The sequence below is a fragment of the Acomys russatus genome, chromosome 10 (genome assembly GCF_903995435.1).
Source record: "Acomys russatus chromosome 10, mAcoRus1.1, whole genome shotgun sequence".
Taxonomy (NCBI): Eukaryota; Metazoa; Chordata; class Mammalia; order Rodentia; family Muridae; genus Acomys; species Acomys russatus.
The window spans coordinates 23,950,017-23,974,603 of NC_067146.1; the positions used below are offsets into that span (position 1 = coordinate 23,950,017).

A 24,587-nucleotide genomic window follows, 5' to 3' on the forward strand; every position below is an offset into this window, starting at 1 on the left:
GGCAGGCAATTAGTTCCTTGGCCAAGGATATCTCTCTCTGCACTCTGCTGAGTAAAGCTGAGAGAATCTTTCTTTCCGCTCCCACCCTCATCAGAGGTCAGGTAGAGGGGACATGTAGACTTCCTAATGGTCCCACGGTTTTAAGGATACGGATCAGTGATCTTTTCTTGAAATTTCTGTTGGATCTCTTCTCCCTTTAGTATTTATATATTTTTTTTTTATTATTTTTCCCTTTAATATTTCAACTGCAGAGATAATGAAATGGTTGTGTCTTTTACAGTGAGATACCTCAATTTGTAGGCAGTGGCTTATGGGGATATGTTTTTGAGACTGGCATAAAAATCTACCTACCTGTTGAGTTGTTAGGGCAAGGAGAGATCTCCACTGCCACTTGGGCCTGGCCAAGGATTTAATGCTTAGGTTCACTCTGGCTGACATTGATGCCATTGACAGGAAGGAAGCTCTTCAGGAGTGAATACATGGTTATTGAGATACATGCCTATTTTAAGATGTTTTTCTCACTTTCGTGACCTTTCATAGCTCTTCCATTTCTGTGGGCCTGAGACTGCTTCTGTTGTTGATATCCAAGCTACATTATTGTACTTGCGAATGTTTTGAAATTTTATAGCGTCAGTTCATGAGGTGAGAACAGCCAGTCAAAGCTCTTAACTTTCAGTCATCACTTTAACTGGAAATGTCCTCCTGGAAGGTCCTTTAAGCTTGGTGGTTTTGCCTTCCTCTCTGTAAAATGGGTTTGTGTGCCTTCCTTCCTATGTCCGGGGACTATGAGGATGCACATGGGTGGAGTGTTTGGAAGATTAGTGTCTTTTGGTAATATCGCCTGTGGAAGAGGCTATTTCTCTCCTGCCAATTTTCTGTTACATCCCAGTTTCTAATCAGCTGCCTTATCCTCCCAAACCTGTGCTCCCATAACTGGCTAGATCCAGGATGGATAACAAATCTAAGATAAGTTGACCCTATAAGCCAGTTTGAACTGATAAATTGTCACCCTCTGAATGCAGGAACAGAAATAGTAACAAAATTGGTGAGACCTTAAGATTAAAGGATCATGTATATTTTTGAGGAATTGTTGATGTGGATCATATTGAAGGACATACAAAAAGAAGTATTCTATAGAGAAAGGCTTGGCTATGCTAAGAAAATCACACAGGTGACTCTGGGATTCTAGAAAGAGTAAGTTAGATTCAAGTAGTGCAAGGGCTGCCAGAATCTTCCTTATTCCCATGAAGTATGTGTCTGAGGAATCTTCAGCTTTTTACACACATCACAATCTAATGAAGTGCTGAGGTTTCTAAAGGAGAGAAGGCATCCAGTTGCATGACTTATTCAAAGTCATACTTGGTTCTGAAATTAGTTGAGGATTTGATTATAGGTTTCTGCCTCTAATTTAAAAGCTTTTCCTAATAGGAAGACCCAGCATCTACCCCACTCCAGGTGAGAGAAGTATGGGAGAATGGGAAAATAGAAGGATCCAGAAGGTCCTAGAAACATACAAGAAGACCGTGCATCTGGACCTGGGAGTGGGGGGTGGGGTCTGCTCAAACTACTGTACCAACCAACGACAATGCATGCAGTAAACCTAGACCCCCTATTCCGATCTAGACAGTGGACAGAGCATTCTCCACAGTTGTGTGGAAAGCAGGGGCTGACTCTGACATGAGCTCTAGTACCTCCTATTTGACCACTTCCCCTTGGTGAGGAGGCCTGGTGGCACTCAGAGGAAGGATAGCAGGCTACCAGGATGAGGCCTGATAGGTTGTGATGACGTGAGGAAGGAGGACCCCTTCTGTCCCAGACCTAAGGGAGGAGTATTAGGGTGAAAGGAGGAGGAAGGGGGAATAGGAAGACTCAAGTGAGGGGAAAACATTAGAGATGTAATCTGAATAAATTGCTTAAAAAACAAAGAAAGCTTTTCTTGATATACCAGCAGCTTGTTTTCCTCCATGACTGTTTAAGGCTGAAGTTGAAGGTCAAATAAGATCTAAAGAAATTACTCTAGTCCAATGTGCAAACCAGAGGAAGGCTTATAGTTTATTTGTAATTTGCTTGGCAATATTTTATAGTATCTCAGACATTTTTCTGAATGTGGACAATCACTGTTAAGTTTATTTCCTCTCCAGGAATATGAAGGACACTACCACATTTTTCCTATTTGTCCCACACAAGTTATTACTCATTTCTGTTAGGACAAGGGTGTGAGAGTTTGCAAGGCCATCATACATTTTAATTGGTGTTTATTCTTGGCTTTGATACATGTCTCCTGTGTTTGGTCATCTACTCTCTTAAGGTTGCTTTTTACAAATATTAAAACTCAGGGATGGAGTCACAATCCATCAGTAGAAATGGCTCATGAGCAAAGAGATGGTCCAGTTTGGTCCTCAGAACCCACATCACTCACCTGTCCACTCTCACTCCAAGGGATCCAAAATGCTTTTCTATGCTCTGTGGGTTCCTGCACTCCTATGTACATACTCAAAGGCACAATTAAAATAAAATAAAAATTAAAATATTACCACCCATATTTGAGTATTAAGTACCAAAGCAAACAGCAATATTTCCCTTAAGATCTAAGTCAGTATAAAATATGCATTTATTTCCCAACTCATACAGTAGCTTTAAGATTTTTCTCTGTGATGAAGTGACTTAGTTAAAAAAAAAATGTAAAGCTGGAAATCTACACAATAAGAAAGTCAACCAGCAGCTGTTGGTAGAGTCATGCTGGAGACCACTCTTCCATGTGACCCCTACTCTATCTACCCTGTGTTTCGCAGGGGTCCTTCAGAACATAGTTTTAAGGTCACTGTATTAATCTATAAAACTTATAAAAATAATTTTTGTTTTACAAAAAGCTATTTTTCTTCCGCAGAAGACAGCAAACTATGAATCCATAGCATTTTTTGCCATTGATGCCTTTGGTGTTTGACAAGGACATTCACTTTATTACCTTCCTTTCCCCCATAAAACTGACTTATGGTTGCACTAATGCCTGTTGAGAGGATAAAGTCAACAAATTTGCTAACAGAATCATATACTTAATCACGAACTGTTTACGTGGCTTTTAATCATTTACTACTGCTTTATTTTTCTGGCTGATGACACACAATGCAGTTGTAGGGCTTTGAAATGGAACTACACTTTTGCACACTCCCCCAAACACAATACAAACATTTATATAAAGAAAAGCTTTAAAGCTAACAGTCATGGTTCTTAAATTCATTAGCTGACCCACATTAATTTATTGACCTTCTCTGAGCCTTGATTTTCTAATCTGTAAAACACATCTATTCACTTGACCTAAATAGTATAAAATATAGTTGGTGATTTAAAAAAGTTGTTGTTGTTGTTGTTGTTGTTATTATTATTATTATTATTATTATTATTATTATTATTATTATTATTGAGACAGTATTTCTCTGTGTAGGCCCAGCCATCCTGGAACTCACTTTGTAGACCAGGCTGGCCTCTAACTCAGAGATTAGCTTGCCTCTGTCTCCCAAGTGCTGGGATTAAAGGTGTGAACTACCACTGTTCAGTCATGGTTTTTGTTGGGATTCAAACCCAGACAAATGGCTGAGGTGCACATTTAACCAAGGTGGACCTGACCACCAGGTCCTCCCAGCATCCCTGAACTTTCCAGCCCAGGGACTAGAATTCCCTTCCCCCAGAAGCTCTTATCTATATAATCCCCACCCAATCTGCCCCTGCTTTTCTGGCTCCTTCTCCATGTGACTTCCCTCGATCCTTTCCTTGGGACCAGCTGTCCCCAGTAAACTTGAATTTATAAACTCTAATTTGGCTTGAATTGGCTCATTTCGTCGGGTAAGATAACCTACAAATATTTATAAAATGTTTAGGATATTGCCTAGTGCTCAATAAATAGAAACAGTTATTGAGAGCAATTGAAAAGGCATCAAGGCAAAGGAAAAAGTCTTTTCCGAGATAAAGATGGCATCCATCAGTGTCTATGCTGGTTGTGTATGCCACAGAATGCTTACTTGTGATTTACTGTCAGCCCAGCTTCCTGGCGTAGAAATGGCAGGTAATTGAGTGTCACCCTTTCCAAGAGACCGGGCAATTATGATATGGGACTTAGGAAATATATCCCTGAAAGGAGTGTTGACTAATGCCTGGAATAGCTATTAGCTCATAAATAGTTGGCATAATGAGTACAGCCAAAGGCAAGGAATAGGCTTCTTTATTGGCCGGCAGCCATTGCCATCCTTTGAGGGGAAAAAAAGATTTTTTTTTCCTGTTGCAAAAATCCTACCCTTTACTGTAGTTTCCAGCCCCGACCCATGTTGTTCCATTAAAGCACTTGGTAGATGTACCCCACTCCCATTTTAATTTGTAGATTACTCAGCCTCTATAGTGTGCAATTCCCCCTTCAGTTTGATATTATTTTTTACTTTCTCCATGTCTAACTCTTCCCACTTTTCTCATCATGATTTAAAAAAAAAACCCCACACTTCCTTAGTTGTAACTATGCAGCTCTGGAAGTTAGAATGACTCATTGCATAGTGGGATTGATGAAGTCAACATCTGCTGGAAAATATTTCTTCCTAATAGCTCTATCAACATGTGTTTGCTATTATTCCAGTAAGAAAAATAGATACATAGAACAAACATCCATGCCAGCCTTTGATAACATTTTTTTTTCTGGAAAAATTCATGCTTCCAAAATAATTTCAGTTTTAATTTTCATTTTTATGCATAAGGTTGTTTTGCCTGTATGTACATCTGTGCACCATTTGCATGTCTGGTGCCCACAGAGGCTAGCAAAGGATGTTGGATCTCCTGGAACTGAGTTACAGATGTTTCTGAGTCACCATGCTTATGCTGCTAATAAAACTTGGGTCTTGTGGAAGAGCAGAGAGTGCTCTTAACTACTAAGCCATATCTCCAGCCTTGAAATTCACGCTTTGACCCAGAATGTTTAAATGAGGCCACCAGAAGGAGTTCTGATGGAGAACAGCATTATGGAGAAAGAAATCAAATAAAAGAAGACAAAAAATGGCAAAGGTTTTGTAGAAAATGCTACAGTTCTTCAAATTCATTAGGAGATGTCATGACCTTACTAGCGGTAAGGGAGTAAAGTTGACAGCTCATGTCTTCATAGGCCTCTGGGTAGATTGAGAAAGAATATACCCAACAAATTAACCATTATGGTAAAATGCTTGTCTTGTAAACAGTCAGATAAAATACTTGAAATATGCAGTGAAAAAGAAAGGGAAGAAGTCAAGGTAGGAATTACAGAGAAAGACTTACTTCCGTTAAGGAAGACACGGATGGCCTCTCTGATGACATGGAGGCTGGGAGCAGAAGGATGCAAAGGGGAAACAGAGGCAGAGAAAACAACTGCGCCTGGTCTTGTGGTTAGGTAGGACATAGCCTACTCTTGGCATTGAAGGGACATAGATGTGTCTGGAGCACAGGCAGTCAGGGTGTGGTACAAATACAACCAGAGAAATGGGCAGGGCCTGGCCCATATGTGACTAGGCAGCTCTAGGTAAAGGGATTCCATTTTATATGGAATGTAATGAGAAACCATAGGAGAGGTGTAAGTTGTGGTGTGTGTGTGTGTGTGTGAACTTGATAGTCAAACAACAGACTGTCAACTCTAACTCTGCTTTTCCTAAAAGACTTAAGACATGAGATCATGAAAAGCTTTCCTATATACAACCCAGGAGGTACTATTCACATGGCAGCCTCTCTGAAGGACACTCCAATGCATATAGTGTAGCATTGTATACTGTACTACGAGTTCGGTCATGCACAGCAGCCCAGGACAGAAAGATTGAAAATGAATACATCAGACAATAATGGCAGCAAAATAAACTTTAACACACACAGTTAAGTCACCAAGTAAAATCTTTATATCTATCTATCCATCTACCCATCTGTCTGTCTATCTATCCATCTGTCTGTCTATCTGTCTATCTATCCATCTGTCTGTCTATCTATCTATCTATTAACTATCTATAAAATCTTCTATAGTTATGTAGTGAGTCTTTCTATATTGATTTGTTTTGTCTTAAGGTTTGGTTTCCCAGAGCCCTATACAAAAAACCTACAGAGCTTAATGCCATAGAAACAACTACAGGCAGTTAAGGAATGCTGTGAGTGGGAGAAATAATTTTTCCTGGAGAAGAAAGAACATCAATTGGTTAGCTAATACCAAATGGCCAGCCCTGAAAACATAATATATAAGTAACATTAAAAAAAGCAGCTTACATTTAGGAATATATATGTATATATATAATTACTAATCTATCATCCCTATATATTATTCACAATGAGTATATATGAACATATGTTTCTAAATGCATATGTATACATATAAATAACAATGAACGACAAAAAAAGCTATCATTTTGAGAGAAAGCAAAGAGGGGTTGTTTATGGGACGGTTTGGATAGAGGAAAGTGAAGAGGAAAATGTAGTTATAATCTCAAAAGGAATAAAAACAACAAAATATGGGTGTAAGCAGGATATGTGGTGCAGACAATAGAACCCTGGGCCTCCTATGTGCTGTCCCTGGCACTTGCAATTCCCACACCTTGGTGGCTTGAGATAGAATCTCACCTCACACCCTGGGCTGGTCCTGTATTCTACATCTTCCTGTCTCAGCCCCCAGAGTGCTAGGGCCTGTGCAGCCTGTGCAGAGCAAAATACCATATTTATAAGTAACTTTGTTCTGACTAGAACATAGTCAGTGTTTAATAGTTGACATGAAGTACACATAGAGTACAGTCACTGTTCTAGTGTTTGGTTTGGTGATGACTGCATAGGTGGCTGATAACTAAGCAACAAAAGCATCTGATGTCAAAAGAACTTTAAAAGTCTCCTCAGCTTAAATATAGTGTTGCTGGGGGTAACTGGGGGTACTGGTGTTTGTATAATATCCAAAGACATTTCTTTGAGAAATTTGGCTGTAAAAGAAAGTAGATAAAAGAATTAATGGTTACAGTGGCTCTTAGCCTTCCTAATACTGCAACCCTTTAATAAGTTCCTCATGTTATGGTGACCCCCAACCATCAAATTATTTTCATTTCTACCTCATAACTGTAATTTTCTACTGTTATGAATCATATTGCAAATTTTTTTCAAGATAGAGGTTTGCCAAAGGGATCGTGTCCCATAGGTTGGGACCCACTGAGTCAGAGTAAGTGTTGAGCTCGAGAGGTTTTAAGTGAGAAGAATACATGATAAGAATAGTAGAAGATAGTGGAATTACGAGAGTCAGATAAGGAACAAAGATCCTGAGAATCTAAACTAAACTGTATGGCAAAGTAGATAGATAGCATCATGAATTCTTTTTATATTGTAAAAATCGTTCTGTGTAGTCATGGCTGTCTTGGAACTCTTGCTTTGTAGACTAAGCTGGCTTTGAACTCAGAGATCCACCTGCCTCTGTCTCCCCACTGCTGGGAATAAAAGTCTGATTTAGCTCAGTGATAGAGCACTTGCCTAGCAAGGCCCTGGGTTCAGTCCTCAGCTCTGGATAAAAAAAAAAAAAAAAAAAAGAAAAAACAAATGAACAAGGTTACTGGTAAAACCTTATATTTTTAAAGCCCTTATAATGAGACATAGGCTCCACATGCTGAGTTCTTTATTTTATTTTATTTTGAGAGAGAGAGAGGGGGGGGAGAGTGTGTTTATAGGCATGCTTGTGCCCAGAAAAAGTCATCAGGTCCCCTGGAACTAGAGTTAAAGGCAGTTGTGAGCTGCCTAACATGAGTGCTGGGAATTGAACTCAGGTCCTCTTGAAGAGCAGGAAGCACACAACCCCTGAGCCATCTCTCTAGCCCCGAACTTCCTTATTTTTAAGCCCTGGAAAATGATTTTGTTAAGTTTATGAGAGTAGTTTTACTTTTATACTTAAGTGCAAAATATTTTAATTGCAGTATGTAATGGTGACCACTCCCTGTTCATAGCATAAGCCCACCTTGCTTCCTACTTTCCGTCATTATCCGTTGCTAACTGTATGAGTTCATGTCATTGTTTAGTGAGTAGATCCAGAAGATCCACATGTTCATAATCTGGACTTTGTAAGTTTCTAGCTGTGTGAGAATAGATGAACAGTTTGACTCTTCGGGGCTACAGTTTCCTGTTCTCTATAAGAGGAATGCTATGATAAAGCACACTGTGGAGGGCTGTTAGAACTGTGCAAATGAGTACCATTGAAATACACAGACTTGATACATAGGGATTATCCCAAGTTTCACTACTGTGACTTAACCATTACTACCGTTAATTGTACCTTGCTCACCTCATAAACATTTTAACGCTGTGTTCAAAGTAGCTGGAAGGATTCTGCAACTCCTGGAGCAGGAAGTCTTAGGGCTCTGAAATTACGCAGAGCTGGATGGAGAAGTGGGGGGAGCAGAGGCTAGGTGAGTGACACGCAGTGGTGCAGCAGTATCCCAGGACATTAGCTATGGGGACTTGAGACTCAGTGTACTTAGTAGATCTCATTGTAAAATGGGGAGAGTTTTATAGACTGTTCTAGTTTTAAATATTTTATGTATACAATAAAAATAAGTATTTGATAGAAGTAATACAGTGTTTTAATCAGTGTTCTCTTTCTGTTTTTCAAAGCAAAATTAGCAACGAACTCCATAAAATAATTAAATTTACCTTGTAAAATTTTTAATTTCATTATTATTGTGTGTGTAAATTCTTTGTGCCCTTTTAAATTATTGTGTTCACTATCTTAATTAAAGAAACTGTATACAGATATATTATAAAACTATGTACCACATATTTTACATATACAGCAAATAGCTTTTCAATATCTTTGCTATTTATTTTGTATACTTCTGATATGTAGAAATTTAATACATTATGTATTTAATACCTCTTGAATTGATAAGGCAAATATTACCTTTTGTGGCTTTATCTTTTTCTAAAATATTAAGGGTGTCTTTCTTCACTTCTTATCCCTTCAAAATTTGAACAAATTGAAGGACAAACTGTTTGAAAATCAGTACTCATGTTGGGGAAGATATAAGTGAACTAATCAGACTGAGTCCTAGTTCCCTGGGTCGACATATATTCTTAGGTACCTGGGAATATATAAACGCGTGATATATGAAGGTGTTTACTATCAATATGGAGCCAAAGCCTTCCAAAACCGTGTAGTCATTTGTATGCTCAGTGATGGACCTGTCACATGTATGTGGCTCAACCAAGCTACAATGTGATTTTGCTCATATGTAGACAATCAGACAGTCACACCACAAAACAGAAGGATAACTCACTTCTGTCTAAGGACCCTTCACTCAATCTCTTTTAAGTGGTAGTCTCACTTCTGCCTAAATTGAGCAGTGATGGTCAGGGTGTGGTCAGTGATGATCAGAGCATGTGCCATGGAAACAAATAGATGGACGAATTCACACTCCATGTAGCATCTCCAGGTAAGCAGCTACTGTGCTGTGCTTTCTCTGCAAAGAATGGAACCCTGTATTTTGGCTGAAAGAAATTAGAGATTTTTAAAAACCAAATTAAATTTGGAAACTGTGCTATTTCATTTTATTTGTCAAATTGACCGGTACTTGGGATATCCAGATATCTGATCAAACATCATGCTGTGGCTCCTTCAGACTCTGAGAGGAGCGCTGAGAGTGGTAAGGGGAGGGGGGAGCGGATGGAAGGGCCCAGAGGGTTCAGGAGCCACACAGAGAGACCATCAAGGCAGATGGATCTGGACCCTTGGGGACCTGCACAAACTGATGCTCCAACCACCCGTTCAGATACAGCCAATTGAAAGTTCATTCTCCACAGTTGGCGTGGAGGAGGGAGAGAGGGGGACTGTTTGTGACATGAGCTCTGGTGCCCTAGATTTGATCACTTCCTTTTGGCAGGGTGGTCCTGCAAGGCACACAGAGGAAGGGGACGCAGGATATCTGGATGAGACCTGATAGGCTGTGGTCAGACGGTAGAGGGAGGTAGGGTGGTGGGGGTGGTGAGGAGGGGGGGAGGATCAACCCCCCCACACACAGAGGTCTAGGGGAGGGGAATAGGAGCGGGGGAATGGGAAGATACAAGCGAGGGGTTAACAATCAGGATGTAATCGGAATAAACTATAATAATAATGGAGTGGTATGAGTGATATTAATATTTCAATTGCTAGACTGAATAAAGCAAGCTGCCTTCCTTCACAAGGGCAGACCTCATCCAATCAGATGAAGGTCTAAATAGGACAAGAGACTGACCTTCCCTCAAGCCAGAGAGAGGTCCTTCTGCCTGAATCCTTCTTCCTGCTGCATCAGTTCCTCCCACTGTTTTCACTGGAAAACTGGGTATTAGTTTCTCTGGAGCCTTGAGTGCACAGGCTTCTGAGCTGGATTCCCAGCATCCTTCTCCCCATCTAGAGCTTGTTAGTATCCAAAATCATGAAGGTGAATCCTTTTAATAAATAGTTTGTTCTCTATTTTAATCTTGGGTTCTGTCTCAATCCCCATCTTTACCATTTCTGTCTCTGTCTTGTGGGTTTATATCTTTGGAAAACTTTAATATAGATGTCCAAATGTAAATTTAGGTAGAACGTGATGACAATATTAATTTTCAATACATAAGGTTATTGGGACTTAGGTTAATAGATAATAAGTCATTTTACACATTGCTAAAATCACTGTATTTTTTTCATTATGAATTAAAGCTAAAGTATTTGAAATACTCCATAAACAGCAGTGGCTTTTTGCAGAAATATCTCCCTCAGATAAGTTTAAATATTTGAGAACTTTGCTACCCCCAAACACAATACAAACATACAAATATACATTAGACATGTTTACTACATAGATAGACACACACATACATACACACAAAAACCTGTTTAGCTGTTAAACAATTTTATTGTGCAGATTTGAAATCTTTATAGGACATGCAGCATTAAAAAAGTGTAAAATATACCAGTAAGCGTACAAAATTTCAGTAACCTTTAGGATCAGCACTTGACTTGCATGAGACAGAGCATCTAGGAAGAACAGACATGTCTCAGGACACACAGTTTATAGACTGAATCACAGAGCCATTTCCCAAGTGATTCTCCTTATAGAAAGATAAAGAATATCTTTACATTTTAAAAAAGTATGCATAATGGTACATTTTTCAGTTATGTACACAGTTTAAAAGTCAAACTGTGTCCATGCCAGTGTCTGTTTTAAATGCAAACACTCAGAGTAGGTAGCAGGTTGATAAAGTGCTGACAAAACTGAAGGGGAAAACAAAAGTCAAGCAGAATTCCAATAAATGTATTACAATGAAAACGAAAGCCTATCTGGAATTTAAAAATACCCCCAAGGGCAGAGCTGTAATGTGAGCTGGGGGAAATGGAAAGCTTTGGGTGTTCCAGGCAGGCAGCTTTATGGAGGACTCAGGTATACAGGTGAAATTCCTCAGTTTGGGTTCGGAAGAACTTGAACTTATTCCAGCAAGAACATTACCGCAAGGTTTTATTGCCACCCCTCCCCCATCTTCTCTCTGAACAAAATGATGCTTGCATTAGGCCAAAGGCATCTGGCAGGGGGAGTGGTCAAACTGTCACAGCATTACAGACTATTGCAAGTGCTATGCATAGAAGGGGTCATGCTTGCAACAGCTTTGGCAGTCTCATTTTGGTGGCTCCTTTTTGACAGCCCTCCCTTGAGGCTCACCGATCACCTGAAGAGGGAGCACAGTGTTGAGCCACTAAACCATCCGGATGATGGATTAGCTTCGATTTTGAGGAACCTGTGATTATCTTGAACATAAGTGAAGCTGAGTAGACGTGTTGCCCTCATTCAGTTGCCGAGAGGCAGGGGAAGCAGACGTCTACCCTGCCAGCCCAGAGAGAGCTCAGCCCCATTTGTTTGGCTCAAATCATTTCATGGGGTTAACGTTGACCAGGCTTAACATAAAGATGCTACCTGACCAAGCACAGATGTCAACTTCAACAGGTTCTGTATCTCAGAGTCTGAAACAAGTATAAAGCTCTAGCAATTTGATTTTATGTTCTGTTTTTAGGAAAGCTGCTGGCGTAATGAAAGTGGATGAGTTAGGCTGTATTTGAAAAGATAACATGAAAAATTAGAAGGCACGTAGGTCTTATCAGTATAAGAAATATTCAGCCACACAAAGTAATAGGTTAAAATGTCATGGCAGATATGACATTATGGTATCATAAACAGGAAAATTATGGTCTTCAATTTGGTGGTAATCAAGAGATCCCACTAGATTGTTAAGAGTGATGGACAACAACTGCCTCCTCAGATGGCTGGGAAATATCTGTTTGAAACCTGCCTACTTGCCCCTTAACACATGGCCGTATCCATCCTGGAATTCTTCCCTTCCTATGACATCATCCTGTTAGAGTAAGCAGTTGAGGTTGTTGGTCCTCTTCCCCTCCTCCCAATTCTTCCTGTTTATCTCAAAGTATCTTTCAACAATATGTTTATATTTTAGCCAATAAAACAATGATCCACATAAAAAAGAGATAGTAGGAATGGGTTTAAACACTCCATACTGTTAAAAACCAGATGCAGTAGCTCAAAAAGAGACAAGTAGTACATATGAAAATGGAGGGAATGACTTCTTTGTTCTGGACCAAGACAAACCATTCATAAATTGCTGCTGTAATAGCAATTTGGACCTTGAAATTGGCACCAAGGAAATAATAAAGGGGAAAACCCCTTCCATCCTTGAAATGTCACTCATATTTCTTTCTGCATGTTGATACGGATATTGCTGAATATCTTGCCAATAGCTTCAAAGAGTGGGTCACAGAAGGTGTGGACGTAGATGGAGTAGACACGGCTGATGCACTGAATCTCAATCAGGAAGCTCTTGATGCATGGTACCACCGCCCAGATGTGCAGGAAGGAGAGAATGGCGAAGTAAATGCCCCAGATGAGCGCCATGGGGATGCCAAAGATGGTGGACAGCAAGCGATAAAACCAATACTTCGTCACTGTGAAGGTGGTGAAGCTGGCCTTCCAGATGCCGTCAAAGCTGTGTGTCCCTTCTGGCTCTGCGATCACATCCTCGAAGTCGATCTGAAAGAAAGAAGTGGCAGAATGTGAGTGTGAACAGAGGAAGGCGGGGGGGGGGGGCGCACTTAAGATAGATGCAGATGTCTAAGACAGTGGGCCAGCCCTGTGTGAGACAACCAGCAGTCATCAACAGCATCTGGGTCCTTGGAACTTACTGAGAACATGAATTATGTGGGTTCTTCTCAAATCTGATGATTCCAGGGTGGAGCTGTAAGAAAGTTTAACATACTCCCCAGGTGTTTCTTTACTCTGTCGACAGTTGAGAACTACGGCTTTCAGGGCACATAGATACATTTAAACTTCTTGCTTTAAAGCAAAACTCAGAAACATGAGTGAGGACATAGAGTAAAATGTAAAGAATCTGACATAATTTTTACAGCCTTCCAAGACAATCATACACACAGTAATAAGAACTAGTTAGCTTAAACCCCACTACGCCTTTCCAAACAGGATTAGCAGAATCCTTTCAGGAAGTGGGTCACAGTGATCTGTGAGGCACTGAGATGACTGTGGGCTGGAAAGACTAGAGCAGAGCTTTGGAAATGTGTGTGATGAGGAAAGGAAAGAAGGAGCATGGAGATGCTGGGAGGCAAGCCTCAGGAGCAAGCAAGAATGAGGACCAGGAGTGCCACAGGCGGAGTAGACCCAAGTTACCACATCAGTAAGATAGGTGGGGCCAGAACGTATAGTATTTTCCATACGGTGACAATCTACGAGGATGCTAGAGAAGGGAAGGGCAGCCACAGCAACACAGAGTTTCTTTCTTTCTTTCTTTCTTTCTTTCTTTCTTTCTTTCTTTCTTTTTTTTTTTTTTTTAACAATTAGACTTTATTATACAACCCAGCTATCCTATACAGGAGGGAAAAAGAATTAAAAACAAACAAGAATAAACCTTCTGGGTATCAGCTCCACAGGACGGATCCCTAGGTGTCTCTGGGCTTGCTCGCTGGTCCTCTCCCTATAAAAGTGATCCGCACCCTTGTGGTCTGAGACTGCAGCCTTCTCCTCTCCTCTCTGCCTCAACACAGGATTTCTTGAGAGGAATTTGATAGTTTGTAAGTGTGTGTTTGAGGTGTGTGTGTGTGTGTGTGTGTGTGTGTGTGTGTTTGTGGTGTGTGTACTGGACAAAAGGGAAAAGAGACCAGCAGGGAGATGGTGACACAGTCCAATTGAAGATGGTAAAGTCAAGATGAGAAAGTGGTCATTTAAAAAAAACAAAGAAAGAAGGGAGAAAGAAGAAAGAAAACAGTGGAAGGAAATAAACAAGAGAGGAAAGAGAAAATAATTCCTGGATCTCATGGGAAGAAGCTTTAGGGCTTGATTACTTCGAAGAGAGGAGCAAAGGGTGACCTTCGACTTTCTGATCTGACTTTTGGGGAGAACACCAGTGACATTAGAGCAAGGAGAAAAGTAGAAAGAAAAAAAAATTAAGTTAGCAGGAGAGAATCTTACTTTTAGAATTAGAGAAACTGAGATTATGGTTTTTGGTATTTACCAAGACAAATACCAATGGTCCAAGAATCACGAATACTTCAGAAATCCCCTTTGGGAAGCCACCGGGAAGCAATCAGCCAGCTTTGCAGTCACAGAGCACTTTCCAGTCACAAATGCTTCTGTGAATAGGTGATCTGGCATTTCGGATCTACTTAAACAGTAGGCTTCTGTCGCTTTATAGAAGCAGAGACATGCAATGACTTTCTAAACACAGGCGTACAGCAATAGGGGAACCCTAGTACAAACTCAGCTCTTATGCAATAACATTCATCTCTGGACTTCAGCTCACCGAGATAGTTACTTGGTAGGCTTCAATTAAACCAAACGAAGCACAGGATTAAGAGCAATTATCACCAACAAGGCAGGGTAGATATGGGGCAACTTCTTCCTGGTGGCTGCTATGCAAAGGGCTCTAGCATAGTCTGAAATCCACTGATGCGGATGGCTACCAGCTACAGCCCAGTAGAGCTGAGTCAAGGCTAGAACGTGGGTTACTTCAGGCTGCCAAGGAGCCACCTTCGATTTAGCACACCAAAATGTCTTTTGGAAAAAGTACATGACGTTTCCCAGGTTTAAAGTTTATTTTCTAGAACATTTTGTCTCTTGTTCTATTGCCCAATGTCCTAATAGTAAGTACAATATGCAAAGAGAGTTTGGTTATAATTTTGTAAATGAAGGCAAAAAGATTTATTGTCATTGTACTTTTTCCTCAGCACATTTAGAAGTAGATGGAGGAAAGCATTCACTTGTGTGTGTGTTTTTTAACAGCGTGTAGAAGCCAGAAAGATAGCTCAGGTGCAGGCACAGGACATGAGTTTGGTCTTCAGAACACACTTGAAAGAAAAACCAAAACCCAGACATAGGGCGCAGCAGGCCAGCCAGCATGGTCTAGTTGGAGTTTCAGACCAGTGAGAGACTTTGTCCTTAATTTAAAAAGGTGGGTGGCTTTGGAGAAACAACCTCTGCTATGTCCTCTAACATCTATACACACATGTACATGTGTGTGCTCCTGCACACACACACACACACACACACACACACACACACACACACACACACACACACACACGGTATAAATTCTTTCCAAAGTGATGAAAAATGAGAAATTATGATTTTTCCTTCAATTCAAGCAAAATGTCTTCCTTTATTTTTACTTTGAAAAATGTCATTATTTTATATGTGAAACTGAAGGAATCAAAATTTCAAAATTATCAGTAAAATTTAAGTCTGGAATCAAACTATAATCAATAGGTAGTGGTTTACAAATATCTCAGGAGCACACAACTCTTTGAGTGTGCAAAGTACAAAGGTCTATTGCTTTTTTTTTTTTTTTTTTTAAGGGAAGATCTATTACCTATCATCCCAGAAGTGGCAGTGGGTTGTCAGCTGAACAGGAGGTCGGTTTGAGGCTCAAATCTGTCTAGAAAAGGTTGATGCATTCTTTAATACTGAACCACTTTATGAAAAAATATTTTTGAAAATGAAGAGTATTGATAATAATTGAAAGGCATGGTAATAGATTTAAAGGCTTGACACCCTTTTAGCCCTCTGGTAACTAATAATCTCTTTGCATGGCCTCAGAGGCAGTGCTACAACATGTGTGTGGGGGTGTATACAAATGTCTGCACATATGTAATTGGCTCATATTAATGAGGTATAGTCAGCTCTTGGAACATGTGTTTAAATGTAACATTTTGGGACAACAATTTCTTTAGCTGAACATCTAAGTACTTTTTCAGCAAGCATATTGGAACTTCTTTTTTTCTCTTTTGAGGTCCTTTTGAAAGTTTCTAGGGAGATGCATTTTCATTGCCTTCCAAAACAACAACAACAACAACAAAACAAAACAAAAAACAAAATGAAAAAGAGGTAGTGAGTGCAATATTCAAATACTCCAGTGAACTCTGTGCATGTTTTCTGGCACAAAAATGATGAAGAGAAATGCGTAAATATATTCAGCTAGTGGCTAATTTAGTCTTAAGAATTTACAGTGGTTGTGCCGGGTGTGGTGGCGCAAGCCTTTAATCCTAGCACTCGGGAGGCAAAGGCAAGTGGATTGCTGTGAGTTCGAGGCCAGCCTGGTCTATGAAGGGAGTCCAGGACAGCCAAGGCTACACAGAGAAACCCTGTCTTGAAAAAAAAACAAAAAAACCAAAAAAAACCAAAAACCAAAAAACAAACAACAGAAAAAGAATTTACAGTGGTTTAAAAGAATGAAACAGTATAGGCAAGTTAGGTGTAGTTGAGGGCAGAAACAAGCCTGCTTAGTTTCTTCAGCGGTATCTGCCACTGAACAGACTACACCGCCTGAAATGCACCACGTGCTTGGTAAGCAACAGCCACGAACTTCTTGATCTGCTGCCTAGGGTTTTCAATAGATAAGCAAGTGTGATTGACACAGCCCGTAAAGGCTGTGAATTCAGCACCTGCCCTAGCTCAAGAGGACCAACCTGTGTTTGTGATCCGCTTCCTCACAAGCCTCTGAGATGTCCATTCTTACTTGTTTTTGCAGGTAAAGGTATTGAGGGGGGTTAAATTGCTCCTGCTCACCCAGATGTTAGAGAGTGAAGCCAGAATGTGTCAGGTTTCAGGTCTACACCCCTTCTGCGTCTGCACTGCTGGGAATCCAAAGTCTTACAATAGTCTTGGTGCTCTATCTTCGCTGAGGCGGAGGGGCACTCCCACTGTGGTTGTTAAAGGAATGGCTCTTGCTGACGTTACCGCTTTAAGTCAGGACAACTGGGAACAAGGATATTTTGAGTCTCGTGTACTGATTATATTTATACTGCTGTGAATACTATGTTCTCACAGTCCTGGGAATGCAGCCAGGGACTGGCAAGCTAAATGGTAGATAAGGAAACTGAGGCACTGGATAATTCGAATGAGCAGAGCGGAGCAGACAACCTCATGGTCCCAAAGGAATTAGTAGAGAAGTAGAAATTAGAATGCTGTTTTTACTGTTCCCAAGGGATTGAGTAGCCCAAGACGTCACACTGTTTCTGTTTCTGTTTCTGTTTTGTTTGCATACCTGTTGTATCTCTAAGTACCCACACATCTCCCCTGCCCTCTAAGACTTTGGCTTGGCAGTATGTCTGCACATGTTTTAGAGAGATGCCCTCTTTATACTGTGATCATGACATTTTTATACTTCAGCCAGAGTGAAGAAAATTGGAACGGATACTTTAAATGGTTGATGTGTGTGTGTGTGTGCTTGTGCGTGCATGCATGCGTGTGTGCGTGCGTATGTGTGTGTGCACGCACGCATGGGTGTGCAAGTATGTGTATGTGTGTACGTGTGTGTGTACATGTGTGTGTGCACGTATGCTCAACTGGGTGTGCATACCTGTGGGTGGAGTGCTGGGGGTCTAAACTCTGATGCTCATGATTGCACACAGACACTTGTAACCTGTGTCTCTTCAACCCTGAGGAATACTTCAAAAATATTTTAGTGTAAGGTTTGACTTGCATTCAAAGTGCACTGCACTAAACATTGTTCTGCTAAGTGAACAGTCATTTAGTCCATGGTGGGACAAAATTCCACATCAACCAAGGTATTGTTATTTAGTAGATTCATAGAAATTTGAAGCAAAGGATCCTTAAAAACTGGAGTTTAGTTTAAGATACAGGAATCAATGGCCACCACTGCCATGGCTAGAGCAAGGCTACTTTCCCATCAAATGACAGGCACAGGACTGGGACTCAGGCTCAGGAGCCCTCCCGGCCTCTGCCACCACTGCCTGCCATCACCATCCATTCCCAGTCAGTGTGGCAGCTGGGATCTGTGACCTACAAGAACGGCTTCTTGTCTTTTTCCCGAGTTTAAACAACTTCTTCATCTCCAGAGCCCCTGCAGGGTCCATTTGTGAACAAGTGACGGTGCCTTTTCTGCCAATCCCCTGGATGCTCACTGATTACGTACAGCATCAGACTGATTAACTTTCCATCAAAACAGCCACCCTTGAGTCATTTCCCGGGGGGCTTCTCCCATTTACCCCTCTGTGTTGTAACTTACCTTGGTTGATGTGTAACTTTACCCTGCCACTGTCTAGAGGACCACTCACATAGCAGAACTACGTTCAGTTTGGCGTTGCTGGCCTCACCCAGAGTAATACCTTATCTGCTTACTCAGATTTTGAATGGCATAGGAACTAGAAATTTGCTTTTCTTAAAAGATGGGACAGGACAACATATCCAAGTGGCACAGGTACCCTGTGGTTTTCAGAATGAATACCTCAGATGAAGCCTAGATATTCTACCAAAGAATTGTCTTTCTGTTCTGTTGTTAAAGGAACATGTTGCCATTTTGGTAATAACCCGTATGCAGACCTACAGCTCAAAGGCATGGATGTACTTCAATAATGTTCCTGTGTCTCAATGGATGTTTTCTCAGAGTCAACAGTTTATAGTACTAGATTTTTATAAATGACGCTGGAAGACCTTTGCACAACACTGGCTGTTTCTGAAACATAACAAAATCTAGCAACAGATGTCAAGAAAGGCAGTCTGTCTTGTTATGTTTTGATAATGCTTGGTAAACGCAATAAATCTCACACGATCCCATCCTGTTAAATGTACCTTAAGGTAATATTTTATAGGCAGTTTACATGTACACAGGAATAGAAGAAATGATAATTTTTTTCTCCAAATGTGGACAATTGTTTTTCTGAATAAGAGGCAGTCAAAAATATTCAAGTATCTTTGCAGTTTTATGTGTAACAATGTTTTCATATTTAGTTTTAGTGGGGAAAATATTTTTATGCTGTTAATGAAAACTCTGATTGTATTGGGACACCACTGAGGTAACTGGAACTGTCTCCTGATTTCAGAGTTAGCTCACGGTTACTTTATAACTGGTATTATTATATTTGTCTTATTCGTGAGTTGTTTGTTGAGAATACACATGTGACTAAGTTCTGACCAATAAGATTTAAATTAGTGTTGGGCTGAAATTTCAACAAAGCTTTTCTTTGAAAGATTGTGTGTGTGTGTGTGTGTGTGTGTGTGTGTGTGTGTGTGTGTGTGTGTGTGTATGTATGTATTTGTGTGTGCGTATGTTAGTATGTGCACATGTTTACATAATCCAGACTATCCAGAATGCACATTCTGGCAGAATCCAGGATAGGACATCAGATTCCCTGAAGCTGAAGTTAGAGGCAGTTTCGAGCCCCCAACTGTGGGTGTCAGGAGTCTGACTCCGGTCCTCTGTGAAAGCAGTAACAACTCTTAACTTCTAAGCCACCACCCCAGCTACCAGGAAAGCTTTCTGTTCCTTAAGAAAAGAGACAGAGGCTTATAGGGAGACCTCGTTCACCCTGCTTAGAATAGCACTGCTGATGACATAAAGTGATGTCATCTCATCACCATGAGGTGACATGAATGAAAAGGACAGGGGGATAGAAAAAAATGCTCCTTTTGCTATTGATCAACTATGGAGGCAATACCAGATATATGGACCATGTAGCTTTTCCTACAGATGATTGTTTTAAAGCACAGCTCTAGGTTTCATTCCTAGGACACGCCTCTCTGTTGATAGGCACAGTGCGTGCACATTCAGAATCATGTTCCATGTCTGGCCTCAATGTTTCCTTCCCACAGAATGCAGCCAAACCTAATTCAGGAAGTGTTTACTTTACATTAATATCAGAATGATAAATTAACTACGAATGAAACAGCACAATGTGTTTTTCGTCTACAGAAGTGAAATTAAAATATCATAGCATCCAAAATAGGTCACAAGGATCCCTTTCCAGATGCTTATGTTTGTGCAATGGCCTCTGCTCGAGTGGCTAGAATTAGTGATGGTCCTTCAAAAGTGATGGGTGTCACTAATGAGTTTACAAAACACTGTAGCACCTCACCTTGTGTGCCTTTCTTGCTCTCTGACTTGTGCTGTGGGAAGTTATCTGCCATGGGGGTTACCTTGAAGAGGATGGCACAGGCAAGAACTAAAGGTGGGCTCTGGCTTTCAACTGTAGAGATACTGAAAATCTCAGCCCAACAGCTTGAGAGGAAACGATTTAGTCGAGAGACCTTGAACAACCACTCAGCTAAGTCACACTGTGGTTCCCAGCAAACAGAAAGTTTAATAACGGTTGTTGCGCTACATTATTACATTTGAAGATAATTGGGTACAAAGGTGTAAGGAACGACTCCAACCCTAAAACAATGTTATCATCTTTATTTTGTCTTTTATATTAGGCAATTCAAATTTCATACCTATGTAAAACATGTAAAGTAAGTATATACCTAATTCTATTCTATTCTACCGTTCTATTCTGTTCTCTTCTAAATAATAGAATGTTAATTCTATTTTAATTTCATTTCTATAGATGAAAAACACATTGAGGAGCCTGGAGAGATGGCTTAGTGGTTAAGAACACCGGCTGCTCTCACAGACGACCCAGGTTCAATTTCCAGCACCCACATGGCAGTTTACAACTGTCTGTAACTCCTATTCCAGGGTATCTGATGCCTTCAGTTAGATATACATGCAGACAAAACACCAGTGCACAAAACACAAAACACAAAAAATAATTAAAAAACACGTTGAGCCACTTCATTCATAGTTAATTTATCATTCTGATATTAATGTAAACATTTCCTGGATTAGGTTTGACTGCATTCTGTGGGAATTTCTTAGGGCTTGGTGCTCAGGCTAAAATACGTAAGTGTGTGAGAAGGAAAGACAACATCTTAAACTTTCTATAATTTACACAATCTTAGATAAAGCATTAAAAAAATAAATAAAATAATAAAAAACAAAACAAAACAAAAAAAGAAAAGAAAAAGCATTAGACTAGTTACTGTGTGCAATACTATCCACCTATGAGCCTCAAATGGCTTGAGCTTATAACCAAATGTGATAGCGTGTCTTGTTACCTTAATGCTGTTTACAAGTAACCTAGGACTTAGACTCTAACCCACATCTTGGCCATAGGGGATGTTCTGACTCAAGGCAGGTGGTACCTTCCAACTGTACTCGAGACATGAATAGGTCAGAAGAAAAAGCAATATTGTCTGCTTGTGTTTGCTTCTTCCTGGTTGCATCCAACTCCACTTTCTTTGGCCTTCTAACGTGGGTTGGACACTAGCGGCTCTCTGGGATTCTTCCTGGTTCCTAGCACCTGTTTGGGACTGCTGAGACATCCCGTTCTCTGGGTTGAGAAGCTACTGGATTCTCAGCCTTTCCAGTGTGCAGATGCTTGTTGTTAGATTACACAGTTCCTGTGTTGTAAGATGGTCTAATAAATCCTCTTTTATAAGACATACATCCCATTGGCTCTGTTTTTCTGGAGAACCCTGCCTAAACATTGAAATATTAAGAGCCACTTTGATCTAGAAAACACACCTGGACAATCAAATCTAGACTTTTAAATCTAATACTCCAAAATGCACTAGTTTATGGTTCTTGATGCTCAGAATTTCTCAGCGTGAGTAACATGCCAGGAGGATCTTCTAAGGAAAAGACATGTTAAAATGTATATTCTCAGTGTTCTCGCTAGACTCTCTTGGGTGGGGTCTGGGGTCTGCACTTTTCTCAGGCTAGTCTAGAACTGAAAATCCTTCTGTACTAGCCTTCTGAGTGCTAAGACTACAAGCCTGATTTGGGGCCTCCATTTTATTTTGAATTTACTTAAAAACCATTTGTCTGTCGGTCTGTCAGTATGTCAATATATGGATATGAGTGCAGGCACCTGCACTCTAGAAAATGGCATAGTACGGCCTGGAGTTAGTTACAAGTGGTTGTGAGCCATCTGACAGGGATGCTGGGAACTGAACTTGTATCCTCTGAAAGAGCTTTATGCTGTCTTAACCACAGAGCCACTTCTCCAGCCCCCTAGGGCTTTCACTTTAAACAAGACTTCTCTCTCTTCAGGGATAAACTGTGCTGGGGCGTGTGATGGCTCCTTGCAATTAATGACAGTCCTGCTGTATCTATGTTCTGTTCTCTGAGGCTTGCGTCCTTGGCTTTCTTCCTTTTTCCTTTTGTGAGCTCCTTTTATGCCGGATGACGTCTGGACGCTAATGAATAAATCAATGGAAACACCCTCAGAAAAGCTTTCCCTAATTTCAACCTACAAATACGGATCATTGGTCAAAAAAAAAAAAAAAAAAAAAAAAAATTGACTGTGGTCATTATGAAAAACCACTCAGTAGAAATCATGGTGTGTCTCCATCACTCTATGCCCAATAAAAACCAAAGGTATGCCTTAAAAAATTGCATGCGTATTTTCAAAATTCTAATCTGTGTACCAAGTCAAGCCACACACAGAAAGAGTGCACACCAACTTCCAACTCCCTTCCCAGCTCCCACACAAATTTCCAACATGTTGAGAGGCCTTTGAAGCCAATGGAATAATATTATGTATGAGCATGTGTGTACGGAGGAGGATGAGAAAGAACACAGTTAAATGTTACCAGAACACAGGAACTTTGCCCCAATTGCCATGTGTTTTCCCAGAGGCAGACTTTACTGGGCAAAACTGGCACCGCTGGGCAGGAGGCCGCAGGGCTTCTGCAGCCAGTGCCGGAGGCAGGGTCTGGAGTATGTTATAAATGCCAGCGACCACACGAACTCTTCGCTGACCCACTCGAACTTTAGAGGAATGTAAATCTGGGGTCGGAACATTGATTCATGTTCTTGGCTTAAAGGCCTGGTACCTCGAAGTGGAAGTAGCTTTGTCTTGCACAGGCTCGCAGGCAGGACTGTCTCTTGGGAGCAGGGGAGAAGGGTGCATCCATAACCAGAGCTTCAGCGTGAGCTGATGGGTGTGAGCAAGTCAGGGGTTCTGAGGTGTAGACTACAAAGCAGAAAAATGTCTGTAGTGAGAAGCCTGGACTTTCACCTTGGCATCCATCTGTCTCACTTGTGTTCAGTCCTCAAAAATCTCATTCTTCCCTGGCCAGAACCTCAGAGAGGGGAGGGGAGGGGAGAGGAAGGGAGAGGAGGGGAAGGGAGGGGAGGGGAGGAGAGGGAGGCTTGCTTTCTCATTCTTCTCTCTCTCTCTCTCTCTCTCTCTCTCTCTCTCTCTCTCTCTCTCTCTCTCTCTCTCTCTCTCTCTGTGTCTCTCCCCGCCTCAGCATTTTATTACCCACTTATTCCAGAGGGACAATTTCTCATTTGATGCAGGAGGTCTAGGGAAAAAACAAACAAACAAACAAAAACAAAAAACAAAAAACCAAAGCCGCTAGTACAGAGGACCTCATACCCTCAGTATGCAGGTCTGAATGAATGTAATATTGTTTTTTAAATGCAACTCATTGTCTGGGTTGGCATCACAGAGGGTGGATTTGCCATCTTTCGGGGCAGTGTCACATCACATGCACTGTTAACCTGCCCCTTCCTTGGTTTCCTACTTAGAGCTAGCAGGTATGGTGGTGACAGCTCCATAGGGATGCTCAGAGTACTTAATAGTTAACTTATGGCAAATGTCTAGGATAGTGCTGGCTGTACCAGGAGCACTGGTCCAGGTGTCTTGGTCAGGAAGGAGTAAGATGTACTCTGAGGTTTACCTCACATTTCATCATAGTAGGCTGAATATCTCTGGCCTGATAACACGGGCGTTTATATCTTGCCATGCATTGAACTGCGTCCCCATTATAAGCTAAGGTAAATCCTGATTCCCAGTAAATGTAGCAACAAGGCCAGTGATGGCGGAGGCAGCAGGGAATGGTGTTAAGCTGCTGCCGTTTAAGGACTGCCAAGAGTGTTCAGCAAAGCACATGAAACAAGGAAAAGACAAGGGTCTCCCGAGGCCTCACAGGGAGCGCGGCCTTGCCATGGGCTTGATTTGGGACCTGGACCTTCAGTCCAGGAGGCAATGGACACCCATTACTTTAAAGTCACTCAGCTTGTACCGGTTTGGTGGGGGCAACTCCTAGGTAAGGCATATAGCTCCCTCTCAAAGTGCTTAAAACCTGTTTTCAATGTGAGGTTTGGGGATTTCTGAACGTTTCCATACCTCTACATATAGGTTGCCTACTCTTTCTTAGGGTGATCCCAGGCGGCAAGCTAAAACTATGCTTTGCCACTGAGGCTAG

The 24,587-nt window shown here is 41.0% G+C and overlaps 1 protein-coding gene across 1 annotated transcript in view; it reads right to left on the minus strand.

Moving 5' to 3' along the window:
* Nucleotides 1–12,179: 12,179 nt before the first annotated feature.
* Nucleotides 12,180–24,587, minus strand: part of Cav1 (caveolin 1) — a 30,681-nt gene continuing 18,273 nt past the window's right edge. Inside the window, exon 3 of the mRNA XM_051151897.1 lies at nt 12,180–13,055. Within this exon, the coding sequence (XP_051007854.1) occupies nt 12,714–13,055 (342 nt within the window). The 3' untranslated portion in view covers nt 12,180–12,713. The remainder of the gene's footprint in view (nt 13,056–24,587) is intronic.